This window comes from Meleagris gallopavo, chromosome 22, assembly GCF_000146605.3.
Source record: "Meleagris gallopavo isolate NT-WF06-2002-E0010 breed Aviagen turkey brand Nicholas breeding stock chromosome 22, Turkey_5.1, whole genome shotgun sequence".
Lineage (NCBI taxonomy): Eukaryota > Metazoa > Chordata > Aves > Galliformes > Phasianidae > Meleagris > Meleagris gallopavo.
This window is the reverse complement of record NC_015032.2, coordinates 10308577-10330081: the sequence shown is the minus strand read 5'-3', so window position 1 is coordinate 10330081 and position 21505 is coordinate 10308577. Positions and strand designations below refer to the sequence as shown.

The following is a 21505-nucleotide window of genomic DNA, read 5'->3' as shown; positions in this document are numbered from 1 at the left end:
CAAGGCCGCGTCTGCCGCGGCGGCCTTGCGGCAGCTCAACTCCACCGTGCAGTACGTGCCCTACTGCGGGGCTCTGAGTCCGCGCAGCGCCTTGCAGCTGGTGCGGCAGTACGACGTGGTGGCCGACTGCTCCGACAACGTGCCCACCAGGTACTTGGTGAACGACGCCTGCGTCCTGGCTGGGAAGCCCCTGGTGTCCGGCAGTGCTCTCCGGCTGGAGGGGCAGCTGGTCGTGTACAACTACCAGGGAGGGCCTTGCTACCGCTGCCTTTTCCCCAAGCCACCTCCACCAGAGACAGTGACTAACTGTGCGGATGGGGGAGTGCTGGGTGTCGTGCCAGGCATCGTGGGGTGTATTCAGGCCTTGGAAGTGTTGAAGATCGTTTCGGGGATGGGCTCCTCCTTCAGTCGGTTCATGCTGATGTTTGATGCCCAGGAAGGGCGGTTTCGCAATATCAGGTTAAGACCAAAGAGACCAGACTGTGCTGTTTGTGGTGACAATCCATCTGTCACTTGCCTTCAGGATTATGAGGCATTTTGTGGCTCTTCTGCAACAGACAAATGTAGAACTTTACATCTGTTGTCCAGTAAAGACAGGATATCTGTCGAGGAATACAAAAAACTGTTGGATGAGCAAATTCCTCATGTATTGCTAGATGTTCGCCCGCAGGTTGAAGTGGATATCTGTCGCCTGGAACATGCTGTCCACATTCCTTTGAGTAAATTAGAAGAAAAAGATGAAGAATATCTGAAATACTTAGAGAAAAGAATTTGTGAAGAAAAGCAGAGAACTGATGGCCAAACATCTTTTCCTGTGTATGTTGTTTGCAAATTAGGAAATGACTCCCAGAAGGCTGTAAGAATTCTGCAGGAGTTACCTGACAAAGCATTTGGTCCTGTATTAGCTAGAGATATTAAAGGGGGTCTCATGTCTTGGGCCAGTAGAATTGACCCAACATTTCCTCAGTACTAAAAATTTAAATGTTAAAAAAAATGAATATTAACAGTAAATTTTCTAGAGTTTAGTTTTCTTTGTGCAACATCTATATCGTGAGTCAAATGAGATATAAATACTATACTCTTTTTAATAGTATATTTTTAAGTTATATGCATTTTTATAAAGGCTTGATTTATTTTTTTTAATGTAAAAATATGAAACTATTCATGGAAATTGGAAGAAATAAATTTTTTTGTTCTTACTTAAAAGTGAACACTTGGAATGATTGCTTAATTGTGCATGTGATAATTGATTGTTTTTAATGACTGATGCATTACTTGTTATAAAGAGCTGTGTATGTCTAAGTAGTTCTCATAGATAGACTGAATGAATAAGAAATAGCTTCTCAACAGGGAGCTGCCACAGTCCTCATCATGTATGCATAGCCATTATACAGATGTAGGTTCTGTGGCCTTGCTGAAGCACTATGCAAATTTCACTGTCTTCAAGAGATGCTGGACTCTTGGGAGGTTATGTGAAAAATCAAGAGTGAGAATCATTATTAAGCCCAAATTGATCTTATTGGAAGCTTACCTTTCATTCTGGCTTGATTTATTTGTTGAACTCTTCTCAAACACAGCAAGCACGTAGTGATTTCTCTTTGCACCAGAAAGTGTTATAGCATATCTCCAGAAGTTCGAAGAGAAGCAATAAAACTCTCATTTTGTATTGCTGCCAAGCACTGTATAAATATTGATGCATGTTGTCATTGTGAATAAAGATGATGTGCTTTATTCAGGGAGCTTACAGTACAGTTGGTCTGATGTCTTACCAGAAGGGGTCAGGGCAGTCAGCAGAGTGTCTTTTTATCTCTCAATCTTGATGTTGTGAGGCTTCTTTTTGCTTCTTTGATCATACTCTCTTTTCAAGTGGCTTTCTGGATTTTGGCACAGGAACTGCAGGAAACAGCTTCCTGTTGGAGGTTTAGAATAATAGACAGTGGCTGCAGCATTTGTTGTTGATTGCTGTGTTTGAATGTCTCTCACGTGTAGGTCTACAGGATAGCTTCAGGATTCAGGAATGAACTTAAATACATAAACTTGTTTTCTCTTGAGATGTGGTGGTTATTTTAAGGCAGAGCAAATCAATCTGGTCTAGCCTTCATATAAATCTAAAATTTATTTAATGCAAAGCATTAATGTGCCTTGATAAACTAAAATCTTCCTTATTTTGTTAGCAGGAAACTTATCTCAAAACTCCAACAAATTCAACACTCACCTAATGTTGAAATGTGTTATTTCAAACAAAAATTAATGGGACTGTTTGGTAGACAAATCTATAAGGAATGTGTCCAAAGCAATTTTTTTGAATTCAAGTACTGGAATTTTTTTTTGTTGTTATCCTGTTTGTAAGCATGATTTTGGGTCAAAATCTAACTGTTCAGAACAAAACTGTGCACTGGAAGCTTGACATACTGCAAGCTCGTGTTTCTTTTTCTTTTTTTTTAATTTTTTTAATATGAAAGCTCTGTGCTGTGCTTTGGAAAAGTATACCAGAAAAATGAACTCATAAGGATGTTTGCTAGGTGGCACTGCGAGTTTGTAAACCAAACCATTCCCTAGGCCATAACAGATGCAATTCTACCGTAGCAAGAGCTGAGGTGCGTAAATATAAACGTACAGTTCTTTTGAAAAAAGACCAGGGAAATAGAATGGCATGAAGCAGGGTAACCAAATTTTACAGTATTCCAAGAAAAGACTGTAACAGCAGTGATCTTTCTGAGGTGCATTTTGAAAGCATCATTTATTTCAGAGACTTCACTGAGTCTTTTACGTACCACATCCAAATCCCCACTAAGCAAAGTGGATTCCTCTGGAAAAAAAAACTGAGCTTGCGGACCCGGTGTGTCAGAACAAGACTGTGCAAACTCCCGTACCTAGAGCTCAGAAACATCCTGTGGTAATAAAACTGGATTGTGAACCTTAGTGTTCCATACAGTGCTGTAGGGGCAGATTTTTTGATGCCTGTCTTTAGTGTTTAAAATCTGTAACAAAAAAAAAAAAAAAGTAATACAAATAAAAAATAAACCCTACAAGCATATTTAGTACAAATGTGTGAATCTACTAATAGCAAGCTGGCATTGTCTGCAGAAATTTCAGATAACAAAAGCAGCAACTGATGCTGCTGCTTGTAGCTCTCTGAAAGTGCAGTAACAGGTGATGGAGCAAGTACTGTGAGATACTTGCACTTCTGGTATTTTGTGCAGGTGGTAAAATCATAGTGAAGAGCAAAAAACAGCTTCCATCCAGAATGGCACCTGTCGTGAATGTCATCAAAAAAGGAAACTAATAAAAATTATCTATTGCATTAAAGCTAGTCTACTGCAATACAAGTTTCCCAGTCAGAAATACAACCAATCTGTGTCGGGTGTAGGTATCTACTGACAGCTACGGTCCGGCCACAGCTGTAGCCAGAAAGAAGACGTGAAGGGTCTGCTAAGGTACAGGAGTGCAGGCCATGACGCGCATGGCTTCCGTTCTTCCCTGCCTTCCCAGCCCTGCCCTCGGCATGACCACTGCTCCCCTCAGGAGCAGCGCAGTTTGAACACTGAAAGAGGCCTACGAGACCAGAGCACCAGTTCTCCGTGTCAAGAAACAAGAACAACTGTGGACTTGACTCCTCTGAGGGTATGGAAGTTTGCCTTCTCTTTAACCTTCTGGTAAGCACCCATCACCATCTGTTCCTGCTGGAGGAGAAAACACGGAGAGGGCTTTTGCTGTCTGAGTGGAAGGGATGCTGGGCTGCCCGCGTGGCGGCAAACCGCGGCCCTGCTTTGGGGCGGCCCAGAAGTGTGTGTTGGCTGCAGCTCTTGCTGTGGGAGCCTTCATCTCCGGAGGAGGAAACCTGCAGTGGGTGTTCTGTGGCTGCTCCGGCCCGATCCCTCCTGTGCCGTGAGCTGCTCTTCGTGCAGGGTGCCCGTGCTGTTGCTAAGAAACCAAAGCTCAACTTGCAAAGAAAGCTTATTTCCAAGTACGAGATGGCTCCTCTTGTAGATCTGGCTGGGAAATGAGGTCTCATGCAAACGGGCATTCACCTGCTCTTGTTTTAAGTGGTGGACTGCTAACCTAACAACAAGGTTGTCCTAGGGAGGGACAAATTGTAACTCTGTAAAAGAGCACTGATGTATGCACAGATGCAGAGCACGCGGCACAGTCATATTCCAGGTGCTTTGTGACAGTCTTAGGTAGAACTTACAGAAATAATTTCCAAGGTATGCATATTTCAAACCCATTTGGTGGAACTGCTCTTGGTTCGTGCTTTGTTACTGCACCTTTGGGTGGTAACAGGCACACGGGCTGAAACTTGTCAGAGCACTCAATAGGTGCACTTTTACCATTAATTTATTAAAATGGAATGTTTTGAGCCTACTCTGTGCTTCAGATGAGAGCACCAATGGCTTTTTTGATGCTCAGAACTCCAGCGTTCGCTTTGAGTTGCTCTCCTGCAGTGCTGATCCACTCAATATGTGAATTTTGACACTTTGCTTTTGAAACAAAGTTTCAAACATAACTTTTCTCCTTTGCTTTCTGCCCGAAGTTCTGCCCTCTTCTCATCTCCTGCCCTGATTAGTGTTAATTTCCTTCTCTATTAATATTTTTAGTACCGTACTGCAGTCCATTCAAAGCACCATTATGAAATGGAGTTTCTTGTAATTATTCCTCAGATGCAGTTACCCCAATCAGTTCTTTAGTTTTCACAGTGACATTAGACTTCACATTCTAATCTTAGTTAGCCTTTTAAAACATCGATCATTTTGTAGATTCCCACCACATCTCTTTCCTTATTTCCTTTTCCCCTGCACTGTGGCTGTAAGTACTGACAGCACTGAAGCACAATGCTTTTAAGGAAAAAGCCCACAGCACTGTTCTGTTAGCACATGAGAATGACTAAGAATAACGGGCTGGGACTCAGGTTACAGACGTTGATGGAGATTGCCTTATGATTACACCGTGGTGCTGTTGAGTGCTGAATATTGCAGACAGATAAAATCCCAAAGGGAGAAGTTTTGTGGCATGTCCTGGCACACCACAGCACTGCAGAGACCAAGCCAGCTTCCTTTTAGTCTTCCTTTTGCTAATCTCAGATACTACTAATGGCTGTGCTTAATACTGTTAGTCTCAGGGTTCTGCAGGCTTTGCTCTAAAGCAGGGCTGTGCCTGTGCTGGGTATTTTGGGTGAAGACTGAAGCTTGCTGTGCATGGAGCTTTCCTGTGGGTGAGGCTACGCCCCGCGCTGCTGGGGAAACCGGTGCTTTCTGATCAGAGGTGCAGCTCTGGAGTCGTCTGAGTGACACTGCTATTTTAAGATTTATTTACCATGAGTCAAGAACAGAAAGAGGCCGGTAGCCTTTCTCCACACCTTTGCTGACATTACAAAGGGTTTTGTTCTAGCGTCACTCACAGCAGCTGATTCCTCTCCACTGGGCACCTTACCGTTACTACAGCTCCGTATGATACAGAGTTGCTCTGATGCCTGCAGGGTACTTCCATCTGGGAAGGTAAGATAGGCACTGGTGAGCTGTACTGTAAGCAATTACATTACAGACAAATCGTTCTTATTTGTTGTAGCTGCATCCTACCTGTTCTTTGTGCCTTCCTGTTTTTCCTTTCCTGTTTTCTCTCTCTGCGGTGAGCTCTGGGGGTATGTAAGCAGGGAGAGTAACAAAGATTCTTGAGCCATAAGCAGCACTACTAACATAATTTCCCGCCAAATAATGTTCTGAAATTATATGTGGAGGTGTAGATTTGCCTATACACAACTAACAGACAGTGCACTGTGTGCCCATGCGTACTGCTACAATGAACAGGGTAACGCGGTTGAATCCATGGAAGCTCCAGTGCTGTCCTTTCTTTTAGACTTTTTGTGGACTTTTGGAAATAATTTTTTTTATTTTTTTTTTATTTTTTTTTTTATTTTTTTTAGTTTTTTACGTACGTACCGTAACGGAACGAAAACCGGTAAACCGTAAACGTACCTGTCTATATTATTAAGTTAGTAGTACGACGTACCGTACGTACGTAGATAGTAGTTAGTTAGTTAGGTTAGTTAGTAGGTACGGTACGGGTACGGGTACGTACGTACGTACGTTACGTTACGTTAACTTACGTTACGTTAAGGTAACGTAACTAACTTAACTTAACTTAACTAACGAAACTAACGTTACCGTTTACTTTTTAGTTTTGTTTTAGGTACGTTCGTCGTACTACCTTACCCTTACTTCTTTCGTTTGTCGTCCTTCTTTCGTTTTTTCCCTTTTCCGTTTTCGTTTTTCTTCCTTCCTTCGTCGGTCGGGTAGGAGCTCGGTGGGTAGTAGTAAGACGGAAGGGAAGGTAAACGTAAAACGAAAAGTAACTTTCGTTAGGACCGACCTAAAGTAACGACGACGACTAACTAAACCTAAACTAAATTTAACCGTTTCCCCGTAAACCCTAAAAATTAAAGTTTACGTTTTCGTTAAAGTTAAAATTTAATTAGTTGGTAGGGTAGGGTTAGGTAAGTTAGTTTCCGTACCTTAACTAACCAAACCTAAAACCTAAACGAACGAACGTAGGTCGACCTACGTTGGTTGGTCCGACCCTAGTCGGTACCGTTACGTCGTACCTAAACTAAGTAACGAAACGGGTAAACGGGTAACCGGGTTCGGGTTAAGTAACCTACCTAGGTAAGGGAACGTCCCTACCGTAGTGTGTCTTCTTTATTATTATTTGGTGTTGTTAGTAATTTTTATTTTTTTTTTTTTTTTTTTAGAGCCCTAGACAACGGGGAACCAAAAAGACCCTGTCTGATCATTTAGTATAGAGCCTGAACCTGGCAAGATCATTGGTATTTGGATATCGGACGGGGGATTAGCACCTTGGTGCTGTTTTGTTTGTTTACAAGCACGACTGTAGAACTCCTTCTCTTCCTAAATACAAATTTCATTTGACCCCAGGGAACCTTTCTGAGGAGAAAAGTCACCCCACCAAAGCAGTGGCTGAGTGGGTCACCCACATCAGTGCTTCCAAGGAAGGATGGGTGTGAGCTCAGGGCTGGCACTGGGAGCACAGGGCCCTGCAGGTGTGGCCTTACATGACCCTGTGTTAAAATGGAGCTACAAATTTACATCCTATGACAACATTTGGGACCTGCGGGCCTGAACTTTTATCTATAGCAGCTTTTCCCAGCGCAGAAAGATGTGAGTGCTCTTCTCATTGATCACCTCCTATCTGCTATATTAAATCCTGTGCCTGCCCACAGGCTGATGCTCACTGGCAGTTCTTTTCTCTTTTGTGCATAACACAGCAATGGCATTTTTTTAACAAACGCTTCGTAAGTTTGAGAAATGTGGGTCGATCCTCCGACAGCAAAAAAACCCAACGATGTCACAGTTTGTGTTGAGGAAGATGCAGTCCAAATATTTTTAACGACCGTCCGAAGATGAGTGCCTGCGGCCGGGATGCCCGGCACTCAGCTGAGCTGCCCGGAGCGGCCCGAAGGTGGCAATGTCGGATCCTCGAACGGCCCTCGCTGCGGTCCGGACCGTCGGAACGCTTCTCGGAACCGAGCGCTGACACACGGGTGGGAATCACAGCTCTCTCTAACCGGAGAGCTGACCGATGCATCTTCAGTGTATGCATTTTGAGTACTAAAACATTTAGTGCTAGAAATCCAATCATATTTAAAGACGGCGAATAATGGTGCATTTTTGTCGACAGGGAAGACTTTGACTTGGCGCACAAGTGCTACGCAAAAATGCATCGCGGTCTCGTGCGAGTGCTGGAAGTGCTTTTGCTGTGGGTGGAGTTTCTGCTGTCAGAGGAAAAGCAAAAAGCCAGTGGGAAAAAAATCCTCCTACAGGTTTTCACTAATCACCTCAAGAGGAACGTTTGATTGATGCAATTTCAGGGCATACTGAAGCCCATATCTTGGAGTGAAGATGCCAACCTATTGATGCTGACGCTCCTTTTCTGTTCTTATCAAATCATGTTCGTTTTCATCCTGTGATACCCAAACGGAATTTGTGGTCCCTATTTTTGCCTAACAAACAGATAACTTTCTCCAATTATTGTATCATACGATGCCTTGCTGTCTTAATTTTCCCCACTCAGGTTATCCACTGAAGCATTCCTCTCAAAAATTAAATACAATTCCAATTATACAGTGTTGCAGATGATTTTCTTGATTTCCCAAAATGTGCTTCTAATTCTGAGTGAGACTGAGTCATCCTTTCCTTGGCTGACCTGGGAACTGCCATCACTATAAAAGTCCAGGAGAATAACGCTCAGTTTCTTTGTTCATCACTAACGCTAATGAGCAGCACTGCTTCCATTTATCATCCAGCAACTCTGTGTCAAAACTTTGTCTCTGTATGCAATTACCTGTGGAAACTTACGGTAGCCCACGCCACTTAGTTCCTGTGGGAGGCACACGATGTAGATGGCAGTACTGTACAGACCAGAGACACACTGCTATCCTTGCTGACCATGTGAATGACTGGGAGCTGTAAAAGCATCTTTCTAAGTCTGGAAACAAACAGCATTGTTGTTTTTTTTTTAATTCTAACCTCCAGATGATGTCTGGAACGTGCTTTTATTCCTGGTCAGAACCTTTGGCAGGCTAATCATTGTAGTTTAAAGCCTTGTTTGTGGATGCACAATGAAAGCAGGAAAGAAAATTATGAACATAACAAAGATGGCTACAAAACCACAGATATTCAGAAGGATGCCTGATAAAGGAGCACCTGAAACCTCAGTTTGGCAGTGCTGCCCATGTTTGTGAGCCCCAGCTGACTTCGGAGTTGCACAAGGCAGTTTGACTCTTGTCACAAGGGTTACAGGAATAATGAATGAATATTTATAAATTCGCTCTAGTTACCCTACCTGGTCTGCTGTGTTCCCAGTGGCAGAAGTTTATTTTTGTTTATTTCTGGATTCGTTCCCACAGGCAAAGAGAAAGTAGAAGGGCAGAGCAGAAGCAACCCCTGATACTACAGACCTGCTATTTCTTTGCTTTGGCAGAACTAATAGTAGCCATGATAACTTCAGTGACTTCTAGGGAGTATTTCAGAAGATATGAGATGCTAGAACATGAGAAAGAAAAACAGTAAGCGAAAAGGGAGGAAGCTCTGGTTTTATTGTTAATAATTATTAAGCCAAACTGACCATTTTAAGTTTGTCAGTGCAGTGCAGGCAATGTTCTCCTTCATTTGTGGGATGTGAATTTATTTTTATTTGAGGTGTATGATTTTACTCAGTCCTGCTGACTGATCCCAAACAAGGAACGCTGTCCTGAGGACTTACACTCTAATGTCACGAGATGAGACAGAACGCACACAGAGCTGAAGTGCCTCAGCGGAGTGGCACTTGGGATCTGAACTGATCTCCACTTTCCAGTCCTTCAAATAATCATTTCTATGTTAGCGATGCTGAGATCATTAGAAATACTGAATTTGGCTTATTAAAATACCACAGAGGAAATGGTAAGTGAGTGGGTAAATCTCGAGTTAAGCATTTTTCTGTGCTAGTAATAGAACCTTTGGAGTGTATTTTTGTTGTTGGGAGTGATGCTCATCCCCTGTTGTGAAATCTAGCCCATGCCTTCAGTTGTGCCTGCTTTCTGCAGGTTGCAGTGCTGCTCTCTAGATGGCCCAGGGGATGCTGCAGTTCCACCAGTTCAGAAGGCATCGCACTCTGGGCTTTATTTCTGTATTTTTGGTACACATCTCATCTTTCGGATAAATAAATACTAAATTCCTGTTAAATCTTGCACAAGGAAGCTAGCAACTATTAATGCAGAAAAAAGTGGGATATATACTACTGGAGCACTGAATGATACATGAGCAGAGACTTCAAGACTCCCAGTCTTCAGTTACATTTGTCACTTTTTCATTTAATTTCTGATTAAACAGTCAGTTTCATCTGTAGGACTATGGGTATCCAGTCCAGTTTTCAGCCTGTTGTAAATCCAAGGGAAGGATGTGAAGTTTTACAGCTTTGTTGCAAGAAGGGCCTGCTCCTTTCCTCTTGCTTTAACTTACAAGTCTTTTTTTCTTAACTAAGCCAAAAGGAAAAAAAGCCAGTAACTGTGGGGAACAGAACTATTTTAGGAAAGCACTGCCTATTGTAGGCACGAACTGCCACGAACCACTCTGCTTGCCACTGACACTGGTTCACACTGCTCCTGGACAGCCCAGGGTGACCTCTTTGACCAGGCTCTGGGTGCTACTCCTTGTTCCCTGATATCCACATGTCAAGAATGAGGTATGGGAAGGATAAATAATACAGAGTTGGTGCTGGTAGGCGTTGGTGGTTCTATGCATTTGAAGAATGAGGCTCCAATTCATCTGACCTAACATTGACCTTCAAATGAGACACCTGAATTAGGGACCTGCCTCATTCTAAGCTCCATTTAAAAAATAAAAATTGAGAAGACTTCAAATTTGCCAATGGTGATCTAGGTCTTCTGGCAATGAGGCCATGACTTCAGGCACTTTGGGAAGGCCTAACACAAATTTTGGCTCAGTCTGTCTACAGCGTGAAGGAAGAAAACTGAGGGGTGAGCTTTTGTTCACTGAGAGACTCCCATGAACTTTGGTTACAGTGGCACAGAGAGCTGCAGCGGTAGGAATGAGAACCTTCTGCAGCAAAACTTCTTATGCTTTTGCATCAGCCATTTGTACCCAGTTAAGTTCTACCCAAACAAGTCATGAATGTGGACAGCGTGCTGCTTTTCCTTCCAGACGTGTATCTTGCTGACGTGCAAACTCATGATTCAGTTCTGTACAACTGCTGTTGCTTAATCAGACTTGCTAAAGCCTATGACTCTTCAGTGACCACCACGACCACTGAGTATGGAAGTCGGGTGTTCTGAATTACAGTGAAATAATATAAAGGAGCAAACGGAGACAAGTCCCATGTATCTACTAAACCCCCACATGTAACAGAAGTGCAATGCTCCAAATCTCTGTAGCAGAAATGCTGAGACACGGCCTGAAGCAGTGATGGAGCACCTGGTGGGAAGGCAGGGCAGCCCAGGGGAGCTCAGCTGCATGCAGTGCACTGAGTGATGGAAGGGCTGGAGCCAGGATCCACCCCTTGCCAGCCCTCATTTTAGGGTTGGCAGTGGAGGCTATCGATCTGATGCCCAGCTTTTTCTATACTCAGGTAACTTTATTTCCTAATAAATGCTTTAAATTTTCTGAAGCCAGTGTGCTTCAGCTGGTGATGCTCATTGCCCAAACCCTCCCTCAGCTGCTGCTCACTTCTCACCTCCTGCTGGCGGCGGTGCCTGCCTATAGCACTTGTGACAGTCCTTCCACTCCTCCAGAAGCATGTGGAAAGGAAAGGAGAGCCTAACAATTTATTACTTGAAATTAATACAGCTATTGCTGTTTGAATTTGTACTGTATGTACTTCTGCAGTATACACAGGCTAATGCAAACAGCAATGCAAGCCTATCTCTGCTGGAGACATGCACCACTCTGTCAGTGGGAATTCTAACATTCTTCTGACTTCATAAAAGCGCAGTGTTTTTACTGGAACTTTCTTGTTGACTGCACATGCTGTTAAAATGCAAAAAAGGAGTGATAGCTGACTTGGTAGCTGTCAGCTGTGTCACTGGAAACAGTCAGCTTTTGAATCGATCCACAATTTTCCCGAATTTGACTAAAATCTCAGATAATGTGCTCTAAAGAGTCATAATCACCTTAAATGTTCCGCCTTCACAGTAAAAGCCAGAACGCAGCATGTGGGTTTCATACTAATGTTGTGCTCTTAAGACGTATATCTGGATTTATTTAGCATATGGCCTACAGTATGCGCTACCTTGTGTAAAACAGAAGCAAGTTTGTTACAATGATTCATAGTGAGACGTGCTGATGCTCTTACAAGTGATGTGCTGCCAAGTACAAAATTATATAGGGGTACATCCTGCCAGGCCGATTTGTTCCCGGCTCAGGCAGAGCTCCCAGCAGGAGGGATGCTGTCACAGGTTTGCTCTACCAACACCCAGCTTCGGGGCGATCTCTTTTTTTCTGGACAGGGACTTGAGAATCAAGTGACAATTCTGGGATTAAAATAAAGTGACACATGAAATAAATGGCCGTTAACTCAATGTAGAGATGCTAAAAAAATGAATGGATTTGTTAGCTAGAATAAAAGGGAAACAAGCTTGGGTTTTGTTTGATGAGACTCGACTTCTCCCTTCTCATTTCCAAAAGTACAGCTCAGCCTGTCACACACAGTCTGAGATAGGCAACTGTTGCTCACAGGACCCATCTAATTACCACTTCTTTCTGTAATGAATGCTGACACAAAAGGAGAAGGATGTACAGCACTTGTATTGAAGCCAATGCTACAGATGATCAAACATTTTTGAAATTAAGAGTATTTTGGATGGAAAATGTGTCCCTTTTTTGTCACGATGTTCCTGTTTTTTATCCAACTCTAATTAAAGCTGAACAAGAGTGAAAAGCTGGTTAGGTTCCTAGCTCTGGCACATAATTAATTGCCAAGAGTTTATGCTGGGTGTGTTAGCTCTCTGTAGGAATGCTCCATTGGCACATTTTTCTACGACAGCAGATTTTTAGAGCCCTAATTATTTGTAAAGTGCACTTTTTAAAGTTTGGGAACTATTCCTTAAAAATAAGTGTAGCAAAACACCTTCAAATTTTATTTAAGATGCTCGAAAAGAAAACCAGTGTAACAAGTGCTTGACCAACCTGCTTGGGCTGAGGAACAAATCCTATGTTTTTTTGGCTCTCATCTAATGCACCAAACCATCCTACATGCTGGCACTCCCATCGACCAGGCCAGTAAGCAAGGAGGCTTCTGCAAACTGGGGTAGAGAGGCATTAGTAAATGTGATGGGAACTTCCAAATCTCCCTAGCTCCTAACAGTTAATGGTGGGGGGAGAGGGGAGGAAGTGTAATTTATGAGTTTCTCTCTTTTTTATGTCTGAGCACACACGAACTCAAACAAGTGGATTTCACACTTCTTTTCTTTTCTTTTTTTTTTTGAGGTTCTGGAGTTTGTCTCCTGTGTTGTTATGCAAACCATCTCATAACAAAGGGGAGGCCTGGCACTTATCTGCATAGGGGCAGGTGCCAAACCTGAGCTCCTCCCTGACCCAGGTACTGCCCCAGGTGTCAGTGGGGAGCCTGGACCAACCAACTATTATACAGTTGTGCTTTAGGGCCTTAACTGCCTTTTCATAGCCTATTCAAAGTTTTCTCCATTACTATGATGTCTTTAATGCTGGTAAAGGTATAGTTAATCAACTCTTAAGTCCCTCATGATTGAGGACAGGAAAGGATAAAGCTGTCAGCACCCCCCGCTCCATGACTCAAATGATATTTTCTTTTTTTTTTTTCATCAGTGGCAACTTCCCACGACCACATATTTTCTGCTCCATCTAAAGAACCCAATGCTGAATGTGAATGGGTAGCTGCAATATTGATTCGACAAGCAACAGTAGGGTGTTCCCTGGAAACAGGCCTCTCTTAATTCTGTTTCATATCTGAGGTAAAGTAAAAACATGGAAACAGATGGTAGGGAACGACTGGCATCTTACCATGCATATTTCATTTGATTTGCAGCTAGTGTCCCCTTGATAATATTAAATGCTACAAAACTCAAAAGACTGTTCCTTGGAATCCTGCACTCAATGACACAGGATCAATACCGTAACTTCACTTAAATTTTGGAGCTGATGAGCTCTAAGTATCTGCATCTTCAGTGAGGTTATGATACAAACAGCTCGGTTCTTTTTTTGTCCCTGGCATGTGTAGGGCTGACTTACAAAGAAATGTACGGCTGCTGTTTGAATGACGAATCTGACTTTATGTTCTTTAGGAGCACAGTGGGACAAACCTCTGTGGTTATTTCGATCATGCTCTAAGGCATTTTACTGGGAGAGAATTTAGCCATTAATTTTGTTGTATTTACATTATTTATATACAAGAAAAATGACAGCCTGCTTAATGATTATATACATTGTGATTCAGTTGGAAAAAATGTGCAGTACAAAAGACAAAACATCCTCTTGAGTACAGAATGATACGTTATTTTTGTCAGAGAACTTCTCATCCCTAAAAACCCACTGTGTGATCTCTGTGAAAGCCCTGTCCTGTGCGTAATACTGGGAAGGCTGGGGGGAAGAAACAACATAATTGGAGACCTCTTAAAACACATCGGTTCCTGGTTAACAGCCCCTTCTCCTCCTTTCGAAATGAGGGTAACCTTTGTAAAATGCTTCCAAAGCAAAGTAAAAGATGGAATCTGATACAACAAAACGTTACTCACATGAGGAAAAACTGTAACTTAAATGTCACTCATTGCCCTATTGTCAGTAGAGATACTTGGGAACAAAATATCACTCCCTTGTGATGCACTGCTTATCTGAGACTTTGTTTTGAGCAAGAACTGTGCCCTCCTGTACATGATTCTTTCCTGTTCTTGCTTCAGCTCGACGTAGGAGCGCGAGAACGTGTGGAAGATGGAAGTGACTGGGAATGCCATGAGGAGGATGCCGCTCAGTATGCTGCTCAGTGCCACCACTTGGCCGGGAACGCTCCTGGGAACCATATCTCCGTAGCCTACCGTGGTCATGGTGATGACAGCCCACCAGTAGCACGCGGGGATGCTGGTGAACTCCTGTGAGTCCGCCATCTCGTTCTCAATGACGTACAGGAGCGGAGCGAACAGTGCGATGGCCACGCAGAGGAAGAGCAGCAGGAGCCCAAACTCCCGGGTGCACCTGCGGGCGGTCAGCCCCAGCGTCTGCAGCCCCAGGGAGTGCCTGGCCAGCCGCATGACGTACAGAATCCTCAAGGCACGGAGTATTCGGAGGACCAGACCGACTTTGTCCAGGTAGATGCTCCCAGAGCTGGGCTTCTTGTAGCCCACCGAAGTGGTGTCTACCAGCAAAGTGATGTAATATGGCAAAATAGCTATTATGTCGATCAGAGTTAACGGTCTCCTCAAAAATGCAAACTTGCTCTTTGCTTGGATGAATCTCAGCAGGAACTCCAGTGAAAACCACGCCACACAGACAGACTCCACAATGAAAATATTGTAGCACATCTGGGAACACTCACCCTGTAGGAAAGAGGAGGAGTTTGTAATCAGCACTCGGATAATAACTATTTTAGTTGGTACAGTGACAGGAAGAGAGTTTTGTGGGCTTTTTTAAACCCAAAATATTAAAGGAGTTGAAGCTGTTGCTATGGGAAAACACAATGACAAATTGGAACAAGTTAAATGCAAATCTTAGAAAAGAACTACTTATTCCACAGAAGACATTGCTTGGTAATTTCAAGCATCCTAAATAGCAAACGCAAGCTTAACAAGGCATTACAGAGAAGAATGTTGTATGGAAGAATGGCTAGGAACAACATTTTCTTTGGACACAGAACTCGATAGGATTGATTCTTTTGCAGGTAATTGAATACAGCCATATACGATTTCAAATATTCTTCGTGTGTGTTTTTTTTCCATCCAATAGCAGCTGCAAAATCCCTATTCAAATCAACACCATCAGACTTTGTAGTTGTTCTGCTCCTCCCAGCACATACCATTTTCTAACCTGAAAAGGGAACTTACCTTATCCTCCTCCTCCCTCAGGTCAGGCATGGTGCTGATGGACAAATTCACTGCTGTAATAGTTACAAATAAAACAGACAAACAAGCGAACACCTTCCCAGGGAGGCCAGACTGGGGTCGTTCTACCATGTCTTGCAACTTTTTCATGCACAAGCCAATTTTTGTTTCCTCTACTGTTTCACCTGCTGTTTCATTTTCTATAAGATCATCCTCCCGTTCATTTATTTCTGTAAACTCCTCCATTTTTTGCAGATACCTCCTCTTACAACACCAATCCAAGTTGTCTTCCTCAATTCCCCAGTAGAGCAGCTCTTCTTGGAAAGACAGCGCACACATCTCACGCAGGAGCCGAAGCTTTCCAACCCTCAAAAAGGTCAGGATTGTCCTGAACGCTCCTGGGTTGCGATCAAAAAAGAACTCATTGCACGTCACGTCGTAATCATCACAGATGTTCAGGATGTCATCAAAATTGTTGCAGAATTTTAGTTGTCCCAAGCGTGTCAAGGGGAATTCATCAAGCGTGGTCCACGGGAGCAAATACTTAATGCCCCCTACATTTATAATAATATGATGCTTCCGATCATCAGGGTGAAAGCCTTTCAGGAGATCCTCTTCAGGGTGAATTAGCTTGGCTCTTTGGTAAAAGACGCCCTTGAGGGTCTCTGTTTCTGGGAAGAATGCGTGGTTGAAGGAAGCATCTGAAGCACAGCTCAGGGCACTATAGTCATAATCAGAATTTTCTCCAGGTAGAAGAGTCATCTTGGAAGATAACTTCACATCCCTTTGCTATTTGTTAAGTGTCTTCTGGAATGAGAACCAGATACATGGATTTAGTGGTTGTTTTTGAGTTTGGAACAACTGCAGTGACTGAAGCTCAAAAAACATCTACGATTGATGAAATAATTGGAAAGAAAACAGCAGGGGCTGAATACAGCCAGCAAAGTTTTCTGGAGAGACTGTTTTGGTCCAGCCAGGGAGAAATGACTCTCTCAAAGGCCACTCCCTTATCCAGGAGCTCTGCTTGGCATTTTTGCCAAATTAGGGAACTTCCCCTGTCTCACAGGCAGCAGTCTCAGTTCCCTGCAGGTACAGAGGGAAAACAGGAATAGTTCTTGCATGTGACATGTGCGAAAATTATGGTAGTACCAACAAGAACACAACATTCAAGTGTGTTTTGTAGAAAAGAAAATCATATCTTTTTTTTTGTAATTTAACTATTACAAATAAAAATCCTAATTATTTTTGCATTCATTAAGTATGTAGTAAGAATCAAGAGTTAGTTATGCTATAATTAAATAAGTACTTAAAAACAGCAACAACAGTATAAGACTAATTTCTAAAAGGCCTTACAGAAAAAATTTTGGAAAAAACAGTTAAATTGATGATGACATTTGTTTAGAGTTTATGTATATTTAATGCTATGGCAACTCACTTTTTAAAGCCTCACTTACAGAAAATTGTTTGGAAATACAGAGTTTCTGCACAAATATTGGGATGTTACTGCAATTACAATTAGCACCCTGTGCACAGTAATAGGCTGTAATTATACAAAACCCAAACAAGCTTACGATGACTTTGAAAATCAGGTTAAAATTCTGCTTGCACAAAGGCGGTGTTAAGCCCGTGGAATGAAGTGATCACAAAGTTCAAATGGGTGTAAATCAGAGATATTGGAAATACTGAACTCTACCTGCACAACTCACTGCGATGTAGCAGCAAGTCTGAGAGCCTGCCTTGCACAGAGCTGTGCAGAACTACTCCTGGGCTGCTCATCTCCACAGCCAGCCACAACTCAGTGCAAGGAACTGCTGAATTTCATTTGACTACAGTACGTATTCATTAAGTGACCTTACAGTGATGAGTAGATATTTGTTATACACACGTATTCTGACTTTCTAGCCGCAAGTAACAAATACTGCAATTAATTCACTTCAACAGCAGTACAGTCTTGTTCTCCTGGCTGCACTTACCTCCTCTTTGCTATGCACTCTGGGGCTGTATATCCCTGCTAGAGCAACTTCCTTAGACACGGAACTGTTGTTTTCAGAAGCTGAGGTTCATAACTCACATCAGTGGTGTTACATACCTGTTGCAAAAGAAAAAATCATCAATACACAACAGCAAAATACTTTAGACAGCTGCACCTCAGTCTAAGAGCAACAGGCCTTCCTTGCTGCATGGGGACTTAAAATAATGTTTTCAATAAAATACTATCCCAGTCGTGCTCCAAACCTTCCCGGATTACTGTAAATGGAACAATTCCTTACATGCTCTTACGGACAGGTGTCCCAGGTGAGCTCTGGGTGGAATGATACTGCTTGATGTTTCATGTTTGTACTCCTGAGTACAAACAGAGACCATTCATTTACTTATCTCCAGGGCCTGTGGTGGGACTGTGGGAGGAGAAAGCCTAAGGGACGATGGAAGGAAAGGCACGGTGTGATTCAGACCTCCCAAGAGCTGTGGAACCATTTCCTGGCCTGAGGTAAGCAAAGGGGTTTGCTCTGTCACTGCCCCAAAGCGTCCGTAAGTCTACAGCTGGTGATTCCAGAACAGCTCTTTGAGTTACCATGCTCTATGCGAATACTTAAACCATGCTTGGCTTTGGTGCCTCCTACTTGTGCTTGTGCTGAGTAGCTCTGCTTTTGCTTCAGAGTTATGGGTCTGGAAAAATCCCCATGGCAGGGAATGGGCAATTCTAAAACTCCTTTCAGAGAGTGCAGATCCGACAAAATCCCACAGGCTGCATTCAAAATTTTCCCATCAATGGCAGCTTGCTTCTAGCCTCAAAAAAAAAGGCTAAGCGAAGGCCTGCTGACCTGCAAGCCCTGCTTTCTAAACGAACGTTAACATGAAACATAGCTATATTAAAAAGTGAATTGCAGGAAATCCTGGCCAATGCTGGGATTATCAGTGGAGCATCACAGCATACAGTGGCGCTGTGCCCACAGCTGCAGCACGGTGATCAGTGAACGGATCCGAGAGGAATGGCAGCAGGCTCAGACAGCACCCGCTGAACAGTGGGAGAAAGGAACAGCTGACCTGTAATTACCTGATGCTCTCCATCACACAAAGCTCTCCTAATGGCCTAAGAGCTGTTTCCTACCAAAGCAGTCCCAGGATCCCATCTGCAGAAGGAATGCCGCCAGGAGTTCAGGCCATAGGTTTGATGCGGGAAAAATGGGACTACCTGACATAATCTTCTCCTTAAGAGAGACAGGCATCTTATTTAGGAACAAGGTTTGCTCCTCTGCCTCAGCTACGTCTAAGCAGGGCTTGCCTCAAGAGAATAAAGACTACGATTAATGGAAGACTGTGGGTAAATGGGAGCTAAGTTAACAGGTTTCCCTTCTGTAAGACCAGATGATATTGGTTAGCAGCAACTTGTCCTCTGAATCTCAGCCAGGAAAAATGAGCAGGCAGCGCATCTCTGTGGCTGGTTTGATCTCCCACCACATCCATTGTTGACACAATGGAAAGAAATGGGCAGAGAGAGATGTAAATGTTCGTGCATGTCAGTCACACACTGCAACCCTAAGGCATCAACTGTGAAACAACAGAGCAAGGAAAAAATTACTTCCTTCTTTGCTTCCAGCTTCTCAATGTGCATAAGACAATAAATTGGGCTAATTAATCCCCTGTGTAAGGCACTGAATGACTGCTGTTATAGGAGGTGGCTCCTCCTCCTTTCATGGCCAGAACTGGAAGCTCCAGATCCCATGCAGGCAGCTACAGTATTTGATGCTGCACCTGTGTTATTTATGTTGTTCTTTTACCTCCAAGACACCAAGCTTTATACCTAAGAGAGAAGGAGAAAATAAGAGCCCATATATGGTCTGATTAAAGGGATTACAGAGATAAACAAAGCGACACATTTCTTTGTATGCTTCTCGTCTTCCTTTGGAAAGCACTTCTATATGATGATGATCAGCACTCCTTTAAGAAGAGACAGACCTGACACTTGAAAGGCTTGTGGGTTTGTTCTGGGTTTTGGTTTTTTTTTTTGCTTACGAGCTTGAAAAATGTCCAAACTGCCTTATTCATATTCTGCAGGCTGATGACATTGGGTTAGCTGTAAGAAATGCATTGAGAATTAAAGACAACACACTAATATAAGGTCAGAAAAACACATTACCCTATAGCGACAATTTTTCCAACATTAATGATTAAACAAGGAACTTCAAGCTTGTGCTACAACAGTAAAATCTTAAGATAAAACTGCTTTGATAAAGCAGGGCCCAGAGATACAGCCCTGCCTCCTGAGATGGCATTCCACCTTCTGAATGCTTGGGAGCTCTTCCTTCCAGCTGCCCTGCTTATCAGACGTGCTCATCCTGAATAAATCACTTCTCTGAGCTTCTTTCCCTCTGTTCTACTTTATTTACAGCTCACTGGGGCAAGAGCTGACTCTTACCACGTTCCACAATCGGGAGCACAGTTCCGACTTCCAGAACTGCCCCCAGCAAGGGCTCCTGGCGACTGAAATGGAGCGGGGTGTGTGAATCAAGATGTAGCATCTTTTCAAAAATCTCTCTCACTCAAGATGATATTCTTATCCATTATGTCTGGTGAAAAAATTGGATTAGAAATCGGTCCTGCCCTCTCTTTCAGCAGAAATTCAGGCAGGGTGCCAGACTCCGAGACAGTGAGGAAAGAATTATTAAAGATGCTCTTCTGAAGTAAGGAAATAGAAATCATAAGTAACATCCTATAATTCCACCTCAAGTTCTGTTCTCTCCCTCTCCTGTGTCCTCTGCAGCATTTTGAATTCTGCAGTGCATCTCTGATGTAACCAGAGCTCCTGCAAGGACCTGACACTGCTCCGCGATGCAGACAATTCAAAGTTGTGCCTGGGTGATAGCAAGCATGCATAACTCTCCCTCACACTCTCGATCCATTCCAGTGCCTAGAACTTATCTCTACTGCTTTTTACCATTTGTAGATTTAGTTTAAAAAAAGTTTCAGATTTCAGTGCAGAGTGAATACAGTGACTGTAAGAAGCAGCTTTGCCGTTCAATGATCCGGCACTGCTTATCTTTTCCTGGTTAAAGCAGCCAGTATTTCCAAGCAGTGTTAAACTCAGCTCTCCTCTGAGACACGACCTCCATCCTGTATCACTGTCAGGATGCTCCTCTGAAAACTTCAAGCCGCGCTCCTGCAGCTCAGCACAAAGTACCAACAGACCTTCAACTCTGCTAAGTGAGCTGCATCAAAGTAACACCTACAAGAATCAACATACAGCACAAAATCAGCCTGAAAAACACAGAATCTGAAAAGATATTCTCCTATCTGCGTACTGCTCTCCGGGACCTGGTCGGTGCTCTGATTCAGGGCATCGTATGACAACCTGCAAACTGAATTATGGCAAATATTTTGCTCAGTGTTTTGTTTGATAAAGCTGAGCCTCATTCTGCTGATAACAATCAGAAGTGAAATAACTTTGCCATGTGCCTTACAATCCCAGGAAAATGTTCTGGAATACATTACGGGTAATAACCACAGTTCTTCTCTCGCAGAGAAATGGGTTTACGTTTGAGCAATTTTAGAAAGTCACAGTGAAAGCTGCCTTTTAAACATCTTTTTTTAAAAGTAAAGGATTTGTCATTTATTTACATATACGTGTATTCTGATATTGCAGTGAAGAGATCTGTAGCCACGGAGCGATTTTTTCACACGTTTTCTCTGCTTCACTCCCCTCCCCCCCCATTCCAATACAAAAATAATCTGCCAGAAATAATTGTCTATAAAGAACAGTTAATTGCCAACGAACAGAAGTCGGTAAATACATCAATAGAAAAGACATCTCTATCATTTTAAAAATAACACTCTAAAAGACCTTCAGATCAGTCAAGGAAGAAGGAATCTGAAACGCAAGCCTCCACGCGCAGCCACAGGACCCGGCGAGAGGGGCCGAGGGCCGGGAAGGGC

General features: G+C 43.0%; 3 protein-coding genes across 3 annotated transcripts in view; 1 reads left to right on the top strand and 2 right to left on the bottom strand.

Moving 5' to 3' along the window:
- MOCS3 (molybdenum cofactor synthesis 3) overlaps positions 1-1731 on the top strand; it is a 2292-nt gene extending 561 nt beyond the window's left edge. Inside the window, exon 3 of the mRNA XM_010722640.3 lies at positions 5-1731. Within this exon, the coding sequence (XP_010720942.1) occupies positions 5-973 (969 nt within the window). The 3' untranslated portion in view covers positions 974-1731. The remainder of the gene's footprint in view (positions 1-4) is intronic.
- A 7344-nt stretch (positions 1732-9075) lies between these two features.
- On the bottom strand, positions 9076-17718 carry KCNG1 (potassium voltage-gated channel modifier subfamily G member 1). Its single transcript, XM_003212163.4, has 3 exons — positions 17548-17718; positions 15578-16381; positions 9076-15073 (listed from the first exon to the last, which is right to left on the bottom strand). The coding sequence occupies exons 2-3, from the start codon at positions 16334-16336 to the stop codon at positions 14297-14299; spliced, it is 1536 nt and encodes a 511-aa protein (XP_003212211.1). The 5' UTR covers positions 16337-16381; positions 17548-17718; the 3' UTR covers positions 9076-14296.
- Positions 17719-20719: 3001 nt separating this feature from the next.
- LOC104914093 (dolichol-phosphate mannosyltransferase subunit 1-like) overlaps positions 20720-21505 on the bottom strand; it is a 1505-nt gene continuing 719 nt past the window's right edge. Inside the window, exon 3 of the mRNA XM_031556606.1 lies at positions 20720-20798. Within this exon, the coding sequence (XP_031412466.1) occupies positions 20720-20798 (79 nt within the window). The remainder of the gene's footprint in view (positions 20799-21505) is intronic.

What these genes read in the sequence shown, in the direction of transcription:
- KCNG1 (XM_003212163.4), bottom strand. Translation starts at nt 16,336, where the DNA reads ATGACTCTTCTACCTGGAGAAAATTCTGATTATGACTATAGTGCCCTG. An exon ending in TGAGGGAGGAGGAGGATAAG is followed by an intron (nt 15,074 to 15,577) that starts GTAAGTTCCCTT and finishes TCTTTCCTACAG; the next exon opens with GGTGAGTGTTCCCAGATGTG.